This window comes from Dendrobates tinctorius, unplaced genomic scaffold (genome assembly GCF_039654945.1).
Source record: "Dendrobates tinctorius isolate UK_male_01 unplaced genomic scaffold, ASM3965494v1 ptg000145l, whole genome shotgun sequence".
Taxonomy (NCBI): domain Eukaryota; kingdom Metazoa; phylum Chordata; class Amphibia; order Anura; family Dendrobatidae; genus Dendrobates; species Dendrobates tinctorius.
In genome coordinates this window covers 1,624,131-1,645,372 of record NW_027361812.1, presented here as the reverse complement: position 1 = coordinate 1,645,372, position 21,242 = coordinate 1,624,131, and the positions used below count along the sequence as shown (strand labels likewise).

Here is a 21,242-nt window from a genome sequence, read left to right as displayed (position 1 = left end):
TACACAAGCGCCAAAGCCGCAAAAAACTCGTCCACGGACACCAATGATGGAGAATCGTCCGGTAGGGAGAAGGCCCAGGATTGGGGATCCCCTTTAAGAAGGGACATAATGATTCCCACCTGTTGCTCCTCACTCCCTGATGAACGAGGGCGCAGCCTGAAATACAATTTACAGGCTTGCTGGAATACCAAAAATTGATCTCTCCCTCCAGAAAATCTGTCAGGGAGGGATATCTTGGGTTCTGGCTGAGCCTGTCTCTGAACCAAGCCCCCAAAGCCCACCAACTGCTGCAGTTGCTGCACCAACTCACCGCGCAGCCCCCTAATCTCCTCAGTAAGGGTCTGCAGCATTTGGGCAAAGGTCTGTACTGGGTCCATGGCTCAGCAGAAAAAAAAAAGTTGTGGGTTAGTGATAATGTCAGGGGACCCGTCCTGTGAGATGCGACCCGCAGGCCGGTAACTGTAAACAACAAGACGCGGCACGTGATGCAGTCCTGTTTGACACGGCCCGCAGGCCGGTAACTAAAACGACAAGAGAAGGGAAAGGGAAAACAGTTACAACGGTGGGCCCTGCAATAGGGAAAGGGGACGTGGAGACCTCCTGCACTCCCCTGAGTCAGTGTCCCTAACGCTCCTGACGTTCCCTATGTTGGTTCTGCACCGGGCGCCGGTCAGGATACCTGTCGCCCTAGCACACCCTACACCTATCCTTTGCTAGGGAACTGGGTGGCACAGGCACTGGCCCCACCGCTGTACTAATACACACGAAGGGAAAACACAAACAGGGATACACCACTTAGCTTTACTCTGTTGCACTTGCTCCTGGCAACAGAGTCCACCACCAGAATGCAGCTCTCCTCCTGAAACGCTGCCACCAAGCTCTGTCAGAGCTGCAAGGAAATCCCCTATGACTCCTTCCACACCAGGGCTAAGACAGTGCTGCAAGGAACGTTCTCCAGCTCCTTCCTCCACCAAGGATAGTTGAAATGAAAACTATCACCAACGCTGATTGCCACACCTGTGACTCTTTTATAGCAGAGCCAGCAATCACACCTGCATTATAAATGTGCACTTAACTAAAGAACAGAGTGCAATGACGCTCACCACCACCCGGGGCAAACTTAGAACAAACGACACCACAGTGCAATAATCCAAATGGCCACCGGGGGCAAAAACATCTCTAAGCACATCTTGAGAAAAAAAAAGTTACCTGTGCTTTTATCTGTCCTGATCCCGCATGGATCATGACAGATGTTGGCACTTTTGCTGCCTTGCTAAAACAGACATACTGGAGGCACTTCATAGCCCCGTCATTGAGAATCTCGAATACTTATTACGCCCTTTATGCAAATTTTCTGGCATAAAAAAGGCATAACATTTGACATTAGCTGAATTTGCACAAAAGTTCAGCAACTTTTGTGGACTGTGTGCCAAATTGGTCAAAATGATGAAAAAGTTTTCACAAATTCGGTACGTATTAAAAGTTGCCATTTTTCGGTTCCTTTATAGGCTATGTTAACACAGTTTTAAAAGGTGTCCAAAAATGAGGAGACTATCAGACAAAAACCATTGGGATATGCCCTTTTTTGGGGGGAGTTTTGTTTTTTCCCCTAAAGTGGCCTTGAAGTATTTTTTTATTCTTTTTGCGAGAAGCATTTTTTGCAACCTTTTGATTGGATAGTGACTAATTTGGACTGGATTCCACTAAGATCCACTTCAAGGAATTGGTAGGCACTTTTTATCCCCGCCAAGCATTTTTAAATCCCTCTTAAGAAAAAAAAAAAACAAAACAAAAGGAAAAAAAAAAAAATCACAAACAGCCAAGTGGATTTCACAAAGAAATGAATAGGAAGAGTTTGTCAAGTGCTTTTAAAGAAAGTTTTTGAGGAGGATTTAGGAGTGGAGCTGCTACAAACAAAATCCTCAAAAACTGTGTTAATATAGCTGTAAATTAAAAAAAGTTCTTCAATAAGCTGTGGGTATGAAGTGATAATTAATTCCTTAAATGATACCTACCTCGAAGTCTATGAGGTGCAGATCAGCTATCAATGTGACTAACAGGCCACTGTTGTACAGTTCTTGTGCTAGCTGAGCCACGGTTTCGGTCTGGGGCTCTTTGTCTCCTGTACCGCACAAAATTTCTTTTGTGGCTTGAAGTGACTTGGAAACCTCTTCAGAAGCCTGTTACAAACAAAATTAACAACAATCTAGCAAAAATATTCTCAATATGATATTTTATGACAAACACTAAATAAAATTTAAAGGCAAATATAAAAACACTGGACTGCTGCTAAGGCCTCATTCAGACATCTGGGATATCCGCGACATACATACATGCTGGAGCAAACTTCCAGGTTCATATCACTGAAGCTAATAACCTCAGTGGAACATACCTCCCCTCGGAAACATTACCAGTGACCCTCTTACAATATAGAAATTTATAAATAAATAAAAGTAAACTGCAAAGTCTCTTACACATTACGATGTCACTCACGGACAGCACACAGACTAAACACTGATCCCATCCATGTGCTGTTTGTAATTTTCACAGACCCGTATTCGTAATTTTAATCCATGTCTTCATGATTTTTTTTGCAGAACACACAGACAAGTAAACAGACCAAAAACTATAATGCGTATGTGTTCTGTCCATGAAAAACACACCATTTATTGGCAACATCTGATCTCTATATAAGCGGAAAAAAGCTTGTATTATAGTGCTGAGACCTACAGATTTAATTTGTTGTTCGACATTTTTTTTTACCACTAATGGAACACCCAATGTTGTCTTATGGAGACATAGGAATGGAAATCCATTTAAATGCAGTCTGTCATCAAGATTTTATTATGTAATCTAAGAGCATCATGATGTAGGGGCAGAAACCCCAATTCCAGCAATGTATCACTTGCTGATCTCCCTGGTATAGTTTTCATACAATCACAGTTTTCTCTGCAGTTGATCGAGCAATGCTCAGAATGCGGAGCCCTGTGTAACCCCGCCCACACCACTGATAAGCAGCTGTGTACACTGTACATTGCCAGAAAGCGGCTAATCAGTGGTAGGGACGGGGGTTATTAAGAGCAACTAACTAGGAGGCAGGAGACACCTAGTCCTGTAGTGATAATCTCTTACTAATAAAACACTGATTTTATTGAAACGTCGACCTCACACATCGCTGGAATCAAGGTCTCAACCCCTACACCATGCTGCTCTTAGATTACAAAGAAAAAACCTGCAGATTCATGCAGGTATTATGTGTATTTTAGGGTACTTATACCATGAGAAATCCCCAAAAAAATGTTCCAGCTCCATGGAGAATAAAAATGTAATGCTTTATTCCATACGTAATAAAAACTTATACCGTACAGACTTCAGGCAGAGCTTTGGAAAAAAAGAAAGAAAAAAAAAAAAAGATTCCTAAACTTGTAAATAATGTGCCAATGTGACATTATTCCTCACCAACACTCCACCCAAAAGAAAAAGTTATTCACTATCTCCAGGATTAGGGACCTGATGAGTTGGCGTCTAACCGATGGGACCTTCAGCGATCGTGAATGGAGTAGACCTGCGGATGTTCAGCTTCAGCTCCATTGTCAATGGGAACGCAGGAAATAACAGAAATAACAGAGTTATGTACTGGGCTTTTGCCAGCACTCCTATAAATAATGAATGGAGCAGATGCCGAGCATGCACACCTCCGCTCTGTTCAAAAGGGGGCTGCAGAACACTGTCCTCCAAGATCAAGACCCTGCCAACCCCCCAGTCTCAGGATCGTAAATGTCCCAGTGACCAACAAGTAATGTCCTAAACGATGGGTCCATGTGCTTGGATAGGGAAGAACTTGTTATTGTGGGAAATAACCCTTTAAATACAAGCGTTACTTTCTCTATCTTACCTTCTCTGTCTTCTTGTCCTGCTTCTCTAATAAGGCCATATTTTCCTTCAGAGTTTTCACTATTTCTGCAGGATTCTTGTGTGATTTGCTGAACAATGGCATTTTCTTCATTTTTCGTGCTGTGTGTCAAAGTAATAGTATCCTTAAAAAGAAAGACAGAACAATATTATTAAGCCACACTGCAAAATAAATGCTCGTTTTACAATCACCAAGTAAAAGATATGCCCATATCTGTATCTAGCAATAAATATACACCACTATAGAGGTGTAAAAAAAAAAGCATACATAAAATATAAAGCAATTACACCAGTATGGGAGTACATTTTTAGATCTGTACCACAAGATGCAGCCAGTCAAGAATAGACAAAGACACATCATATTTGCAATATTTCTCTATTTTTCACACTCTTAAATAAAATAACGGAGTTTTGCTGTACACTGGACTGATACCATAGATTTTGATGCTATGTAAATGGTAAAGTGGAAGTGGAAAGTGCTCCATGTCCTCTGTAACATGAAGCTATAAATGACATTACACCAAATCGAAGCACTCTGTGTACAGTCACATGGCTGCAATTATAGAACCATTGCAACAGCTCCATAGCCAAATATTGGCTCTATTAAGCTCTATTACATCACGGTTAATGGATTTAGATTAGGTTCAGTTCTTACGAAAGGCTCATTTATAATGGGAAACTCACTATTAGAATTGACTTTAATAACATTAACAATTCATGAAAAAAGGAGGGTCGATCTCTAAAACTGTTAAAGGTCATTAATATACATTCAACCTTAAGGCTGTGTGCACACGTAGCGATTTTTAAGCGTTTTTGCCGCGATTTTCGGCGCGAAAACACTTAAAAATCGTGTACAGAATGCCCCCCATGCATTCCTATGGCATTCCGCACATGCTGTGCTAATGCTGCGCTTTTTTCCGTGGCGGAATCGCATCGCGGAAAAAATCGCAGCATGCTCATTCTTTGTGCGGAATCGCAAAGAATTGCCGCGATTCCGCACCCATAGGAATGCATGAGAATCGCTGACTTCCCGCATGCGGCTATGCCCACCATGCGGGAAGTTAAGCGTCTCATGTGCGGTTGGTACCCACGGTGTGGAGGAGAGGAGACTGTCCTCCAGGCCCTGGGTACCATACCCCTGTAAAAAAAGAATAAAAAATAAAAAATCGGGGTATATTTACCTTCCGGCGTCCCGCGATGCATTCCCGGCCTAAGCGTTCCCAGTAATGCCTTGCGGCAAGGTCCTGTGATGACGTGGTCTCGCGAGATCGCTATAGCAACGCGAGACTACGTCATCACAGGTCTCGCAAGGCATTACTGGGAACGCTGAGGCCCGGGAATGCAGCGCGGGACGCCGGAAGGTAAATATACACCGATTTTTTTATTTTTTTTAGCATTTTAACATCTTATCTTTTACTATTGAGGCCGCATAGGCGGCCTCAATAGTAAAAAGCTGGTCACACTTGTCAAACACTATGTTTGACGAGTGTGACCAACCTGTCAATCACTTTCCAAGCGATGCTTCAAATCGCTTGGAAAGTGCTTGAATATCGCACGCGAAAATGGCGATCATAATCGCGGTAAAATCGCGGTGAAATCGTGCGGAAAAAAACGCGCGATTTCTGGGAAGGAGTCCGGTTTTTAGTAAGCGTTTTAAAACGCTACGTGGGCACATAGCCTAACAGTCAATATGAAGCAAGTGCCTGCATTATACTGTACAGTCATGTAACGCAGATTTCAGCTAAGGCCTGGTTCACACATCCGTTTGTGTCCATCAGTCAAAATCCGCCGGTTTGCAATAAAAACGGATCCGCCATTTTTCTTGGCAGATCCGTTTTTTTCCCCCATTGAGTTGCATTACCGGCGGATCTTGACGGATGGCCATCCGTTGGATCCGTTTTTTTGCAGATCCGCCAAAATTTTGAAGTCCGCCGACATGCCCGAACGGACCATGCAACGTTTTTTCGGGCGGCAGGATTCGCACTTCTCACTGAGCATGCCCGAAAGACTTCACTCAGCCTGAAATTTAACCCTAAACTGTTCTGGCGGCTGAAAAAATCTCTCTCTCAATTCTTCCTTTGACGGATCCGTTAAAATAACGGTCCGGGGACAAACGTTGTGGTCAGTCAAGGAACAGATCCGCTATCCGCCATTTTAGCGGATTTGGACTGAACAAAAAAACTGATGTGTGAAACAGGCCTAAGTAAAAAGAGGGACATAAGTCAAGGGACCCATCTGAGCAAGGCCACCTTGTAGTGACAGATGGACTCACAAAATTGAAACAAAATCTGCAAAAAGTATAGCTAGCAAATATAGCAGCAATGCAATTTAAAAAAAATACATATATTCCATGTTTGCATAAATCTTTGTGCCCCAAGACTGCTGTTTAGCCTTTGTGTTCATCTAAATCCATTTTGAAACAAATCAAGCCAGACATGTCACCCGAAGCAAGGATCGTCAAGCTATGATGAGAGCAATCACTGGCGATCGATGGACATCATGGATGGAAGAATAGAAGGAACAAGGTGAAGAGGAAGATGTCATGGGTGTGCCAGGTGTATCAGACAGTCATGCTGGATGCGGCTGTAGAAGGTCATTTGGATTAGCTCTACAAGCGCCTTTTGATTTTTGCATCTCTGTGATGGAGTGATATCCTTCTCCCTCTAGGATTCAACAGTTACCTCCACCTTTTTCTGCTAATTAACACACCCTTGCTAAAGGTTTAAATACCTTCAGTCTCTTCAGCAAGGTGCTGGTGTTAGCTCAATTTCCCGCTGTCTGGTTGGGAGTACTAGCAGTCGGCAAGGGCCTTGGAGTACTCTTGGAGGATTGCTAGCGTGGTGGTCTTCTCAAGCTAAGTGTATCCTCTCGTTTTTCCATCCTCTCTGTCTATAGTTTAAGTGGTGGCTGACAAAAGTTTTCTCACCGGCCTCTCTCTAGCCAGGGCCTATCACTAGGGTCAGCGAGGGATTAGGTTCCTGCTCGGCAATAGGTGAGGAACCTATTTAGGGACGTCAGGCGTTACAGGGTGTTGTCAGATCTGCCTAGGGGTCTTCACTTCCCCATTCCACAGTGTTTGGACTTCCACTGCATCTCCCCGTTGTTATGCATCTTGCTTCTCCCTCACCTACTGCGATAGAAGACCAGCAACCCATTGGCTTCATACTATCAAGATAAAGGTGGAGAAGACCCTGGTGGACCTATCTAGGCTTGCACAAAATCGATCTCCCTACAGAGTGCTCATCCACCAAGTCAGCATGGCTCAAGACCGAGGTGAAGGTCTTTAATAATAATACAATACCTTCATAGAAAAGAGGAAAAAACTGGATTGATACTCCAACAAGAGCAAAAAGTGACAGCTATCAGAACAACGTACAAATAATCCCATACGCACAATGCAATTAAAAAAAAAAAAATCAAATGGCAGTTTTCAGGCTTTGCTGCACTGGACTAAAACGCAATGTCAGCTTTATTACCAGTTAGCTGAAAGGAAAAATCAATACAAAGCATAGTCATAAAAATAAACCAAGAAAAACAATGAATGCAGTGTCAATAGAAACTGACGCCCTGCCCAGTCAGTCACATGGCATGGATGACAAAGACCAAAGCCACAAACACATGTCAGTCCGGCTGATGACAAATCACCCTTTCAGGGCTTATAGCCTCAGTGAATGTATCGGCACTAGAATTAGAATGTGCCCCCACAATAAGGATCACTTCTGTTGTAGTGCAAGAATGACCAGACGTGCCACGCTGGGCATGGAAAATGATCATTTGTAATAACACTTCTACTTTCCATTTGTACCCACTCAAAGGCAAGCCTTACCTCACCGAAACTGGCAGTCTCATGTTTTATAAAGAATGGGTATGCTTGGAAACATCGGAGCTGCTCGACCTGAAGCACAAACAGTATGTCTCTCTCTACGATGAGGAACATGTCTGTACTTCAGGGCGTCCTGTGGGCAGGTCTTTCTTTGGTTTCTCTGGCTTAGAGCAGGAAGATAAGATTCTGCCTACAGTCCCGCACCGGAACACGGGCATGTCATTAACTGAAAACTTCTAACATCGATTACACAAGAACCACTAGTCGGATTTCTTCACCCAAGGTATCACTTTAATCTGTGTAGCAGCACCAACTTGACAATGCCTGCAGTTTAGGCCGGTTTCACATTTGCATTTCAGGGCGCAGCGTCGGCCTGCGCACGGCCGCTGCTAAGCCCCGCCCCCTTCCGCGCCTCCTCCGGTAGCTCCGCCTCCGGGCGCATGACGCTGCATGCATCATGCGTCCCCTATCTTTATCACTGAGGAAGCAGGCCGTGCGCAGTATGCGTTTTGGCGGCGCCTGCGTCCTTTTGACAGTGCGCCGACCAGCGCCAAACGCAACCTGTTGCAATTTGGTTTCGCTCGGTGCACCGTCAAAAGGACGCAGGCGCCGCCAAACGCATACTGCGCACGGCCTGCGTCCTCAGTGATAAAGATAGGGGACGCATGACGCATGCAGCTTCATACGCCCGGAGGCGGAGCTACCGGAGGAGGCGCGACAGGGGCGGGGCTTAGCGGCGGCCGTGCGCAGCCCGATGCTGCGGCCGTAAACACTAATGTGAAACCGGCATTACTTAGTAAATCCTGCTGACAGGTTCATTTTAAAGGGAATTTGTCACCCCTGGAAGAATTTAAGCTTAAAATTTGTCAAGGGTGAGACAGATTCTCTTTAACTCCATTGCAAATATAAGAAAAAAGATACAATACCAGCAATAAAAAATAAATACAAAAAATCTCTTAAATACTAGGTCTATATCCCCATACTACATATCTTAAAGGGGTTGTCCACTACTAGGACATCCCCTTCTTGATCTAAATGTTTGGCCCCGCTGGATGAATATGCTAGGGCAATCACATCCCTTATCCACCTTGCCAGGGTACTCTTGGATGCTTTGAGCCCCTTCCGAGGACCCTGGAAACATACAAAGATAGAGCCTTCCTTCCTACACTTTTTGGTGGCCTCTAAGTACTGTACTAGGCACCATTTAACATCTAAAGTATGAAATTTTTCTTCCCCCTTATTTTTTGGATTTGGGCAGAAAGAAGGAAGGACTACCTCCTGGGACCTGTGGAAATGTGATGATACTTTAGGCAAATAGGCCGGGTCAGGTTTTAGGTTGACTCTATCCTCTAGAATTTTTGTAAATGGAGGCCTTGCTGACAAGGCCTGAATATCGCTCACTCTTCGAGCTGATGTTAGTGCTACCAGAAGCACCGTTTTAAGTGATAGGATTTTTAGGAGTGCCGAGTGAATTGGTTCAAACGGAGGCCCTGTCAGTGTTGAAAGTACAAGATTCAGGTCCCACGACGGTAACCTTTGACTGGCTATTGGCCTAGATCTAGTTGCGGCTTTAATAAACGGTGCTACCCAGGGGTCACCTGCCAGATCATGGTCATAGAGGGCGCCTAACGCCGCTATTTGTACTTTTAATGTGTTGACCGCCAGACCCTGTTCTAGGCCCTTTTGTAGAAATTCTAGGATCTTATCAATCTGAACCCCGTCCTGAACCTTTGCCCTAGAAGTGGATAGAAATTTTTTCCATGTTCTGCCGTAAGCTCTCATGGTAACCGGTTTCCTACTTTTTTGTAGTGTAGTTATCAGGTTCTCTGAAAATCCCCTGTCCCTCATCAGTGCCCTCTCAAATTCCATGCTGTTAAATGGAGGTTCAGTGCCTGAGGATGTAACACTGGGCCCTGCGATAGCAGGTCCGGGAGATCCGGTAGGATCCATGGGTCGGTTACTGAGAGCATTCTTAGCCAGGAAAACCAGGTTCTTTTGGGGCAGAAAGGGGCTATCAGTATCATTCTTGCCCCGTCCTCCCTGACTTTCTTCAGGACCGCTGGAATGAGCATGATTGGGGGAAAGCCATATGTTAGACTCTGTGTCCATGGGAGCATAAACGCGTCCAGAGTTAGAGGATTCCCCCTGGGATCTAGGGAGCAGAAGGCGTCTACTTTTTTGTTTTTGAAATCGGCAAACAGATCTATGTCTGGGGTCCCCCACATTTTTACAATCTGCCGAAAAATGGACCGCTTTAGTACCCATTCCCCCTGTCATAATTGGGTGCGGCTCAGAAAGTCTGCCCTTTGATTCTCTGTACCGCGGATGTGTAGGGCTGTCAGAGATAGCAGGTTTGCCTCTGCCAGTTTGAGGATTTTGGTGGATGTGTCCATTAGGGCTTGGGACCTGGTTCCCCGCTGGTGATTTATATAGGCCACTGTGACTCGATTGTTCGAAAGAATGTGGACATGGTGATTTTGGAGCCGGGGTAGGAAGTGTGTCAGGGCATAGCCTACTGCTAAAAGCTCTTTTTGATTTGAGGAGGCTTTTAGCTCTTGATTTCCCCATACGTTCTGAGTCACCTCGTTGTTCATGTGCGCTCCCCATCCCGTGGGACTGGCATCCGTTGTCACTATGTGTGTTATCTTTGTTACCCAGGGGATCCCTTTGGACAGATTTTCCTGGTTTCCCCACCAAGCTAGGGAATGAATAGTTCTTGAATTTAGGGTAATGCGACCCTCTAGGTGTCCCCCTATTGCTGCCTGGTTGGCCAATACGTCCCACTGGAGATCTCTCGTGAGTAACTGAGCCCATTGAACTGCTGGCAGGCAGGCGGATAGGGAACCCAGCAGTGACATAGCCTTCCTTAGTGTCATGGAGGGATTTTGGATTGCTCTTGCTGTAATTTGAGCGATCTTCTCCTTTTTGTGGTCTGGGAGGCGACACTCCTGAATGTTTAAGTCTAATGTTAGGCCCAAGAATTCTTGTACCCTGCTGGGCTCCAATCTTGATTTTTTTAGATTTAGAAGCCAGCCTAGGTCTTGAAGAGTGTTCATCACCCTGTCTCTCTGTTCCCTGCATTTTTGAGCCGAGCTGCCTGCTATTAGGAAATCGTCTAGATACGGGATCATTATTATATCTTGTTCCCTTATATGAGCCATCATTTCCGCTACTATTTTGGTGAATACTCGTGGGGCTATCGATATTCCGAACGGCAGGGCTCTGTACTGGAATTCTTTCACCTTGCCCTTTATTGAGACGGCTAACCTTAGATATTTCCTGGAGTCTTTGTGGATAGGGACGTGATAGTAAGCGTCGCTGAGTTCCAACACCGTCATGTAGCAGTTTGGGAACAGGACTTTGGTGGTAGACTTGATCGACTCCATTTTGAAGCTCTGATTCTTGACGTATTTGTTTAGCTTTCTCAGATTTATAATTGTACGAAAGGTGCCGTCTGGTTTGGTTACTAGAAAAAGGGGGGAGTAGAACCCTCTGCCCATATCCTGCAGGGGAACCTCCTGGTGGACTCCTTTTTTTACTAGGCCTAGGACCTCGCTTTCTAGAGCTTCTTGTTCTCGCGTACTGGATCTCATCGGGGTTGTTACATATTTTTGAGGCGGGAGCGAGAGAAAGTCTATTCTTAGGCCCCCCTGGATTAGGTTTATTATCCATGGGTTGTTTGAAATTCTCCTCCAGGCTGAAAGGAAAAAGGTTAACCTTCCCCCCCACCCTGGGCGTATTGTCACTTGGAGGGTTTTTTGTCTCGGGGAGAGATATTAAAGAAGAAGCCTCTATCTCTTCTTTTGTCATCCCACTTTTGTTCCCTTGGTGGTCTCCTCTGAAAAAACCTCCTATTTCGAAAGGGCCTCTTAAATGCCGCTGGCCCTAAATTTGGGAATCCTTTTCTCTTGTCCCCTGCTTTCTGGAGGACGTCATCTAACGTCTCCCCAAAAAGGAATTTCCCTTCACAGGGGATTGAGTATAACTTCATTTTGGTCTGTAGGTCCCCTGGCCAACTTTTAAGCCAATGTCCTTCGGGCCGCGTTTGAAAGTGCTGCTGTTTTGGACGATAGCCTGACTGAATCGGCCGATGAGTCCGCTAGGAATGCAGCCGCTCCCCTTATTACTGGGATAGAATCTAAGATTTTATCTCTTGGTGTCCCTTCCCTCAGCTGTTTCTCAAGTTGGTCCACCCATACCATTAGGGCTCTTGAGGTACATGTCGCCGCTATCGCTGGCCTGAGGTTACCGCCTGCCGACTCCCAAGCCCCCTTTAGAAAGGTATCCGCCTTTTTATCTAGGGGGTCTCTGAGGGTGCCCATGTCCTCAAAGGGAAGGGCGAATTTCTTTGAGGCCTTAGCGACTGCTATATCGAGTTTCGGGGCTCTATCCCAAGACGTGGATGCCTCCTCCTCAAAGGGATATTTTCTTTTAAGGGAAGGGACCGTAGTAATTTTCCTGTCTGGCTTATCCCATTCTTTTTTGATTAGACCCTTGACAATTTCATTAAGCGGAAATACTCTCCGTTTTTTCTGGCCTAGTCCACTGAACATTATGTCCTGGACTGTTTTATCCGGCCTCGGGTCCAATACCCCCATGGTAGACCTTACAGCTTTCACTAGTTTGTCTACCTCTTCTAGGGGAAAACAGTGGCATCCTCCTGTTTCCTCGTCTGAGGAGCCGAATTCTGAGGATTTAGACGAGATTTCTCCCGATGTGGAAGAGTCTGACTGGGAGGTTTCTACCATGTCTTTTTTCCTCGTTTTATCCCTATGTTTAAGGGATTCGAGGGCGCTCTGGACCTCTGATTTAATTGCGGCCCTTAGGTCAGATGCGAAATCCGGAGTCTCCTGACAAACAATTTCTTTTGTACAGGACTCGCATAGTTTTTTTTCCCATGATACAGGTAGGGGTCTAGTGCAAGTGGGACATTCCCTGTTCTTCTTTTTTGCCTTCTTCTTTCCCTAATAAGGGAGGAATTGTATTACAAGGGTGACATTCACGAAGATCACTTACCCCAAAAAGGTGCGCGGCTGCAGGTACCGGTTCGGGAGACTGAGTCAGGTCCTGTATAGGCTGATCTCCTGGTGGCATTTTGCTCCTTGCCGCTGACGTACTACGCCGCGTGGAGTGACTGCTGGAACGGCCCTCTATGTTTCGTTCCTTTTGTCGGTGGTGGTGTTGGTGGTGCTGCTGCTGCTGCTTCAGCTGCTGCCTGGCATGCTGCTCCTGTTGCTGGTCGCTATCCTCCATTATTAGGATCGCTTCCAGACAGGAGTTTCTGCGCCTCACCCTTTTTAAAATTGCCGCCCTCGTGACGTCACCGCCCCTGCATCGCGCTGGTCGGGGAGCGCGCTCCTGCGCATGCGCCTGGTTCTGGCACCCGGAAGTCGCTCCTCTACTTCCGGGGCAGCGGCCATCTTGGTACTTTCTGTACCATGGCGACTCCGGCGTCTCTCCCCCCGCTCACCCGGCAGCCTGCATCGGCCCCAGCGGTGGCGGCTTCGGGAACCATACCTGCCGCGACAGGGGCCTCCCCGCCGCCGATTACCGGACAGGCCGGCCCCGGACTCCTTGGATACGCAGGTACGCCGTACTGTGGGTCTCTCCGTCAGGGACAGGAACCCGACTGAAGGCGGAGGAGAGGTACCGCCCTTTTTATCTGTAGGTTCCTGTCCCTGAAGGGCGGATCCCCTCTCTCCGTGGTGCTGTCATAGGTGAGAGAGAAATATTCATCGTGGTTTCAGATAATTTCAGCCCTCTTCTCATCCATGTGATATGCAATAGATCTAAATATACAGATATATTTGGAAAGCAAATCTTTATTGAGCATTCTGGCTGTAATACAATCAGCGACACAGTGGAGTGCAATTATTCATCTGAAGAGCAAATACTTCACTAATGAAATCATCTGTATGCTTAATAAATAATGCCCAGCTAAATGGCGACATGGCAACAGAGAAAATACATGACACGATAAATGCAAACAGAGGATGTGATGATCGCTGCTTGAATTGGCAAACACAGCCCAAAACAATATGTCTGCCCAGCTCTCACCCTGGCATTGAGTCACCATCATCATCTGCCTGGGTGCACAGAGCATTTCACGTCGGTGTTTATACATGGTGTTTCAGTATCCAAACTCTTGACAATTTATAAGCAGTGTTATAAAAATGCAAGAATAGTCTTTACAGGCTAGGCCACAGAACTCATGTGTCCACCTGCTTTACATGTTTAGCCCCTTAAAGGGGACATGTCAGCAGGTGTTGCCCAGTATTCTGAAGACAGCATAATGTAGTTGTGGATGTGTGTGCCGTTGTTTCCACTACTAGGACAATCTCTTCTTAAACTAAATGTTTGGCCCCAATAAAATAATAAAGCTTATACTCACTTCCCGTGCTGGCGCCATTCCTGCGGTGTCGGCACTTGCTCTCCCCGGGCTTGTGATGCGGTGTTATGACAGGGATCAGCTAATCACGGACTTCCTCTTCGTGTTCAGTTTGTACGAAGGCGGAGACCGTGATGCCAGCGCTGATTGGGAGCCGGCACGGGAAGTGAGTATAAGGATTAATATTTTATCAGGGCCAAACATTTAGTTTAAGAAGGGGCTGTCCTAGTAGTGACCAAACCCTTTAATCACCGTCAGTGAGCAGTTGTCTGATCACACACACCCCCGTCTGTGATAAGCAGCTTGCTGTCCATAGACAATGTACACAGAAAGCTGTGGTGGGGGGCAGGTTTTAAGCTTGCCTACATGTTACACCTAAGGCTGTGTGCACACGTTGCAGATTTTATTGCGGATCTGCAGCATTTTTGGATGGCGGATTCGCATCGAATCCACAGTGTAGTCCACAGAAAATGTTAATCTATGGGAAATGGAGCTTTGTTGTGCACATGTTGCGGAAAAAAAACGCGCAGATTCGCAGCATTTTATTTTCCATAGCATGTCAATTCATTGTGCGGATCAGCAGTGTTTCTGCACCTATTGACTTGCATTGAGTCAGGCACATCCGCAGCATAACCGCAGGTGTAAAAAAGATCTGCGGATGTGGGTGTGAGAAACGCTGCGGACCGGGAGGAGGGAAGTGTGTGGGTGGAGCTATGTGCGTGTATGTGCGCGCGTGGGTCTGCCTGTATGTGTGTGTGCCAGTGTCTGCGTGTCTATGTGTGTGGGGTCAGCAGGGCTGTGTCAGCGTGTGTGCGGGTCTGTGTGTATGCAAGAATCGTCCGATGGGACTACTAGTCCCATCCGGCTATGCCTACTACAGTGACACCATTAGCCAATGATGGGACAGTAGTAGTCCCACCATCCGGCTAATGTGTTGAATGTAAAAAAAAACAAAAAAACACACACATACAGTACACATGTATAGCACATACATACCATAATCAGCTAATCCCCGAAGCAAGAACTCACCTGAATTTAAATAATATACAAACAATATATACTCCCTGTGTCCAACGTAATCCCCATTAATAACGATTGTCCCACAACGATCAGCCGTGAAGAGCTATCACATCAGCAGATGCGACCGCTCTCCAGGGGCCTCCGGTGTACAATCACGGAGATAATCCTCCGCACTGTATCACTCCGCCGCTGACAGGTCACCTGAGTTCACCTGTCACTTTGCGGCACTACAGCATAAGAATTTTCTCACGCTGTAGTGCCATAAAGCGAGAGGCTTATCTCCGATGACACACTGCTGATGTGACAGCTCTATAGGGGAGATCATCGTGGGACAATCGTTATTAAAGAGGGACTGCGTCAGATTAGGGCGTATACTGCTGTTTAGTTTTTTCATTTTTTTTGGTGATCGATTGCTCCAAATGGATTTATGCGTGTATTAAAAATTATGAAAAACTGTTGTGTTTTATTTAATTAAAATACTTTATTCTTAGTGTGTGTGGGGTTTTTTAACCCTTTATTACTATAAGATTAATAATGGATAGGTGTCTTATTGACGCCTCTACATTATTAACCGGGCTTAATGTCACCTTACAATAGCAAGGTGACATTAACCCCTTATTAACCCATAGGCCACCGATACATGGTAGTGGGAAGAGAGGGGCTAAAAGCCAGAATTGGCGCATCATACAGATGCGCCATTTCTGGGGCGGCTGCGGGCTGGTATTTGTAGCCAGGAGGGCCCAATATCCATGGCCCCTTCCTAGGCTATGAATATCAGCCTGCAGCTGTCGCCTTTCTGGCTATAAAATATAGGGGAACCCCACGTCATTTTTTTGGGGGGGACCCCCTATCTTAATAGCGAGTAAAGGCTATGCAGACAGCTGCAGGCTGATATTCATAGCCTGGGATGATCCATGGGTATTACCCCCTTCCCAGGCTACAAATATTGGCCCCCGGCCGTCGGCTTTCCCTCTCTGGCGCAAAAAATTGCGAGGGAGCCCACACAATTTTTTTTTCAAAACAGATATTGCGTTTAATGCCGGGGTCACACTATGAGAAACTCGCATGAGTCTTGCACCTCAATACCCGGCATTGCCGCCGGCACTCGGGACCGGAGTGTGCGGCTGCATGTATTTCTATGCAGCTGAACGCTCCGGTCCAAGTGCTGGCAGCAGTGCCGGGTATTGAGGTGAGAGACTCGTGCGATTTTCTCATAAAGTGTGACCCAGGCCTAACACAGATTTTTTTTCTATCTATTTCATATCTATCCATCCCATATCTATTATCACCTATCTGTGTGTGTAATGGAGTGTGGGTTGGACAAATGTAGTAAAAGAGGTTGGACAAGAAATTACATCACAAATCTTTTTATTTTGTTAAATAACATATCTTTATTTAGTTTACAAAAACGCATACAAATCCGCATTAAAAACACATAAAAACGCACCTGCGTTTTATGTGCCGAAAATTCCGCAGGCTAATCTGCAACGTGTGCACATACCCTTAAAACTCGGATTGTCTCACAACGGCTGCACCCAGTAAAACTAAGTGATACATCACTGGAATTAGGGACTTGTTTCCTACATCAGGCTGCTCTCAGATAAGGTTGCAAAACCAGGTGACAGATTCCCTTTAATGACCAACCTGGAAAGGCCTTAATGACAAAAATCAAAGTTTTTTTCCCTCCAGTTTTTTCACATCCATAATAACATGATCTGTCCATAAGTCATCAAAATCAGACTTATGGGGGAGTCAGACACTTGGCACCCTGACTGAACAAGTGTTTGCAGTATCGTTAGGGACTGGATGTAAATGCAGAATGGAACATCACAGTTCCATCACACTGTCTAGTGGCCACAGCCGAAAACTGCAGATCTGCTCCTACTATTTGAATAGGAACACTGCCGCTCCATGCACTACACCACTGCTCCGTTTACATTTGGCTTCTGTGGGCGGTAATAACGGCTGAACTTAAGGAGCGCAACACTCCTCTGCTTCTTAGCTTCCAGGTTACTGGGGGTCATACACTCCTGAAGATTGACATCTTAGACCAGTAGCATTGCTGCAATTGCAAAATTTTCCTTTTTGCAATTTCTAAAATGTAAAAGATGAATAAATATATATATATATATATATATATATATATATATATATATATATATATATATATATCCTAAAATACAAAGGAAATGTGTCATCTTTAGCTTCAGCTCTTTTAGAGATCATTTCACCTTCAACTTGCTTACCTGTTCACAATAACAGTAATTTTGACCAGAGGGGCCAAAACTTTTACATGCCACTGTAGAACTTAGTAACTGAGACTGCAGGGCGGCTGGTAGGCTAGGTAATGAGCTGCACACTATCAAATTAAAAAAATACATTTATTTTGTGTAGCATTTTTACTTTGCAGTAATTTTTCTACACCCGCCTAAAACTTTTACAGTTGTCACGGGGTTACCGCGACAGTGTGGAGCCAGAAGATCGCAGCATCTGATTACTCCTACTCCAGCGCTGAGAAGAAGCACTTCTCCTTCATTTTAAATGTGTTTATTTCTTCTGGCAGAACAGGGGTTAGTCAGCCATGTTGGAAATCTCTGTGTTCACAGCTGAGCTCGGTTAGCCACTCCTTTCCCCTTTATAATCTGGGCTCTGTTACAAATCCCTGTCAGAGCAAGCATTTGATGCATGGCTAACGGAGAGGAGTTCATACGAGAAGGAGAGTTGGAGGAGTAATCTCTGACTGTTTGGTTTGTATGCGTGGAAATTCCCTATCCGTCTCTATTTTGGTTAATTCCCCTACCTCCAAGCCCCGTTGCATTCCTCTGTTATATGTGAGTGAATATTTTGCACGCCTGGCCTTTTCTGTTAACCCTTGTTTGTCGGGTTGGTGTACTACGGTGCACAGTAGCGCCCCTCTTCCCTGGGTGCGGGAAGAGAACAGACAGAGAGCTAACTCAGGAGATAAGGCAAGGGCGGAGACCCCGACATCTTCACCTTCAGTAGTGCGAGCTAAGGCGCTCCCTAGTGTTAGGGACAGGGAAGGAGCCCCTGGTCCCAGGTCACCTGACAGCTGTGTCGTGACAACAGTACTGTATATCAACATATAAGGTAGTAACCATTAAAAAATTCTAGACCACGAGGAGGTAGACGACCTTATGTAAAAATGTGTTAATGTCAGTCATGTACAAAAGCTGGCAATGTCAGTACAATCGCTGCAATTGTGAAGCCTCCGATGTGGGACCTCATTGGACCTTCCTTGGAACATTCCTACATTTGCCACTTCATCCGCAGACAACCACTCCTCCAGTTCTATGGAAACCATCAGATGCAACGTCACAAAAAGCCAGGGTAAAGCAGAAAGATGTGATCACTTGACTGGTATCGGCTGCGCAAACGGTGCAGAAGAGTGAAAGTAGTGGCCAACCTGCTCATCAACCTACTATCCTGCTCATCAGTCCAATGTTTGGCCGGTGACATGATGAAGCCCCGACTCCCTTCACTAACAATCTTTTGTCTTACTCCAGATAGCACAGCAGGGAGGATTCTGCTGTAGCCAGTTGTCTTACAGCTATACACTGTACAATGAGGAGAGGAGGACATGGCTGATCTTCTAAGACACGCGGAGAAGATTTCATTAAATAATTCTTATTTAAAAAAAAAAAAAAATAGGATCAAAGCTGAGGAGGAATTGCTGGGATATTTGTTTTTTTGTGCTTCTTTATGTTCGTTTAGGTGCATAAATATAAAGCCACAGGAAATCACTGACATCTTGTTATGACAAGTCGAGCTTCGTGCGACTCGTCTTACATTTTTCAGCTGCGGTGGACTGGATCGGTATGCTCAGATTCTACAGGAAACAGATATTATTACTGTATATTTTGTGTTTTACTTAAAACAGTTGTTCCTGTAAAGGCAATGTCAGAATGAAAATGCCGCTATCACAAATTGCTATGAGGCATATTGTAAGCAATTGCTACATGTCCTAGTATGTCTGCGTGTTACCGAAATCTGGGCTCAGCGAGCCAGGGCGAGTGTGGGGTGTAAAATGGTCATACTGTATAAACTGGCTGCAACGTACCCTGAAATGTGCTCATCTCTCTAGATGGAGAGTCGTGGGACATCGCACACATTCAGACTTTGGGGTCTATTCCGGTTCCCTTTAAATATTTTGCCCTAGGCATTATTCAATTCCAGTCTATGCCAAATGTTCTCACAGACTGGAAAACAAAGCTCTCGGCATACCAACAGCATGATCCGCAAACTGACATATTCTTGCTGCCCACAAAGGCTTCCAGTGTATGTCCATCCGGCCTGATTAACAAATTCGTATGCAGAAAGCAAGTACGGTATATAAGGCATCCTTGAGGGATTAGCACAATTTGTATATAGATATTATATAGCGTCCAGACAAACGCTCATTCAGTCACCATGCATGCTCGGCTGATGGAGATCACTGGGGATCCCAGAGGTCGGATGCCACTGATCATTAGGGAATGGTAAATCCTACAAACATGCAGGGTAACACTGTAAGGTCGAGTTCACCAGGGTATTTCATGGCCCCATAAAATGACCGCAATGCCTGTACTGACCGCAGGTCTCCTGACCAAAACTTACAGCCTCAGACTTATACAAGGCAGTACTATAATTTATCTAAAGATGTAAATACCAAAAAGGACCAAAGTTTGAGGCAGAAAGTTCAGATTGGAAGACCATTAAATACAGCTTAAGATGGGAATACCCCTTTACTGCACTGCTGCAAACGTTTACAAAATTCTATTTAAGGTGATATCTATAGATGTCTATAGTCACATACAGAGCCTTGACAAGCGCCCAGATAATTATTTGTCCAGATTACACCATACTTTGCCCATACAAATAGTTCACTCAGTGCCTACAAAGCAGAAACAGGGCCGATGTGGCACCTACAATGTGCAGGAGAGCTTTGCTGCTCGGTGGGCTATAAACAGCTTATTAGTAATGTCTCACTGATGTTACTAGTTGTACTATGAAGACATTAACAAGTTATGTTGGCATCTTCAGGATTACACAGGGTGGGAAAAGTAACCCCCGACACAGCGCATGAAATGCTGTAACAATGCCTGAAGGCTCCACAAATAGCCAAATTAATAAAAGGATCATCCCTGCCAACCATGCTTGGAATATTTATATAAGATACTGGATAACATTGCATAACACGATTACTTCCCAGCTCATCACTGATACGAGTGCCAAGTACGGAGTGAGACACTGATAACACAACTGTGGTTTTAGCTCACAGTCATTGAACGCCAAAAGATGCAATTTATTACTTCCTCATTAATAGGTGAAAACATACTCACAATAAATCATAGTGGAAAAGTCTTGGGGAAAAAGTTAAATCAAGAGAACACAAAACAAGATGACCGCACAGTATTATCCAGACAGTGCAGTGTTAAGAACCAGCCAAATTTCCCTTTTTTCAGGCCCAGAACCCTGCTGCACCCAATGTCATTGACACATGCGCCACTCTCACTCTCAGGATCCATTCTGTCCAGCACTCATCACTTTTACAATTGATCCCGTGTGGACCTTTGGTGACCCCTTGGTGAATGCAGCTGCACAAGTAGAAGAAAAAAAAACAAACACGGTAATAATGTATTATTTGGGCTGTAGTCCAAAAGTGCTATGTGTGCACGGAGCCCCTCACTAGTCACACAGACCCAGATCTGTAAACTACTCTCTACACTGTCCAATGGCAACTATATTTAGGCAATTGTACCGACACGGATGGGCTCAATAACGAGAAGTCACAATAGAAAATAACATTTTTCCCTTTACGAGGACTACCGTAATTTTAATGGTGCTTCCCCTAAACAAAGTATCAGGTGATTAAGTATACAACACTGTCACTTGTCTTGTATCATGCAGACTAAACCATATTCTGAAGGGAACATAAAAAAAAAAACAACAACCTGTGCCCTAAAGCCATAGGAAATGTATCCAAGACCTGTTTAAAGCAGTCCTGGACAAATCTTAGACAGGTATTATTAAATCCGGTAACTTTTATTGAAAGATTTCTCATAATTACCTGCAGAACAGTCGATAACAACAGGTTATTTA

General features: G+C 45.1%; 1 protein-coding gene across 5 annotated transcripts in view; it reads right to left on the bottom strand.

Moving 5' to 3' along the window:
* Positions 1-21,242, bottom strand: part of CAB39L (calcium binding protein 39 like) — a 109,297-nt gene that overhangs the window by 38,367 nt on the left and 49,688 nt on the right. For all 5 annotated transcript variants that reach the window (XM_073546102.1, XM_073546100.1, XM_073546104.1 and 2 more), the window contains exons 2-3: positions 3,896-4,037; positions 2,016-2,180 (exon numbers count right to left, since the gene is read on the bottom strand). In XM_073546102.1, coding sequence (XP_073402203.1) covers positions 2,016-2,180; positions 3,896-4,006 — 276 coding nt within the window. In that variant the 5' untranslated portion in view covers positions 4,007-4,037. The remainder of the gene's footprint in view (positions 1-2,015; positions 2,181-3,895; positions 4,038-21,242) is intronic.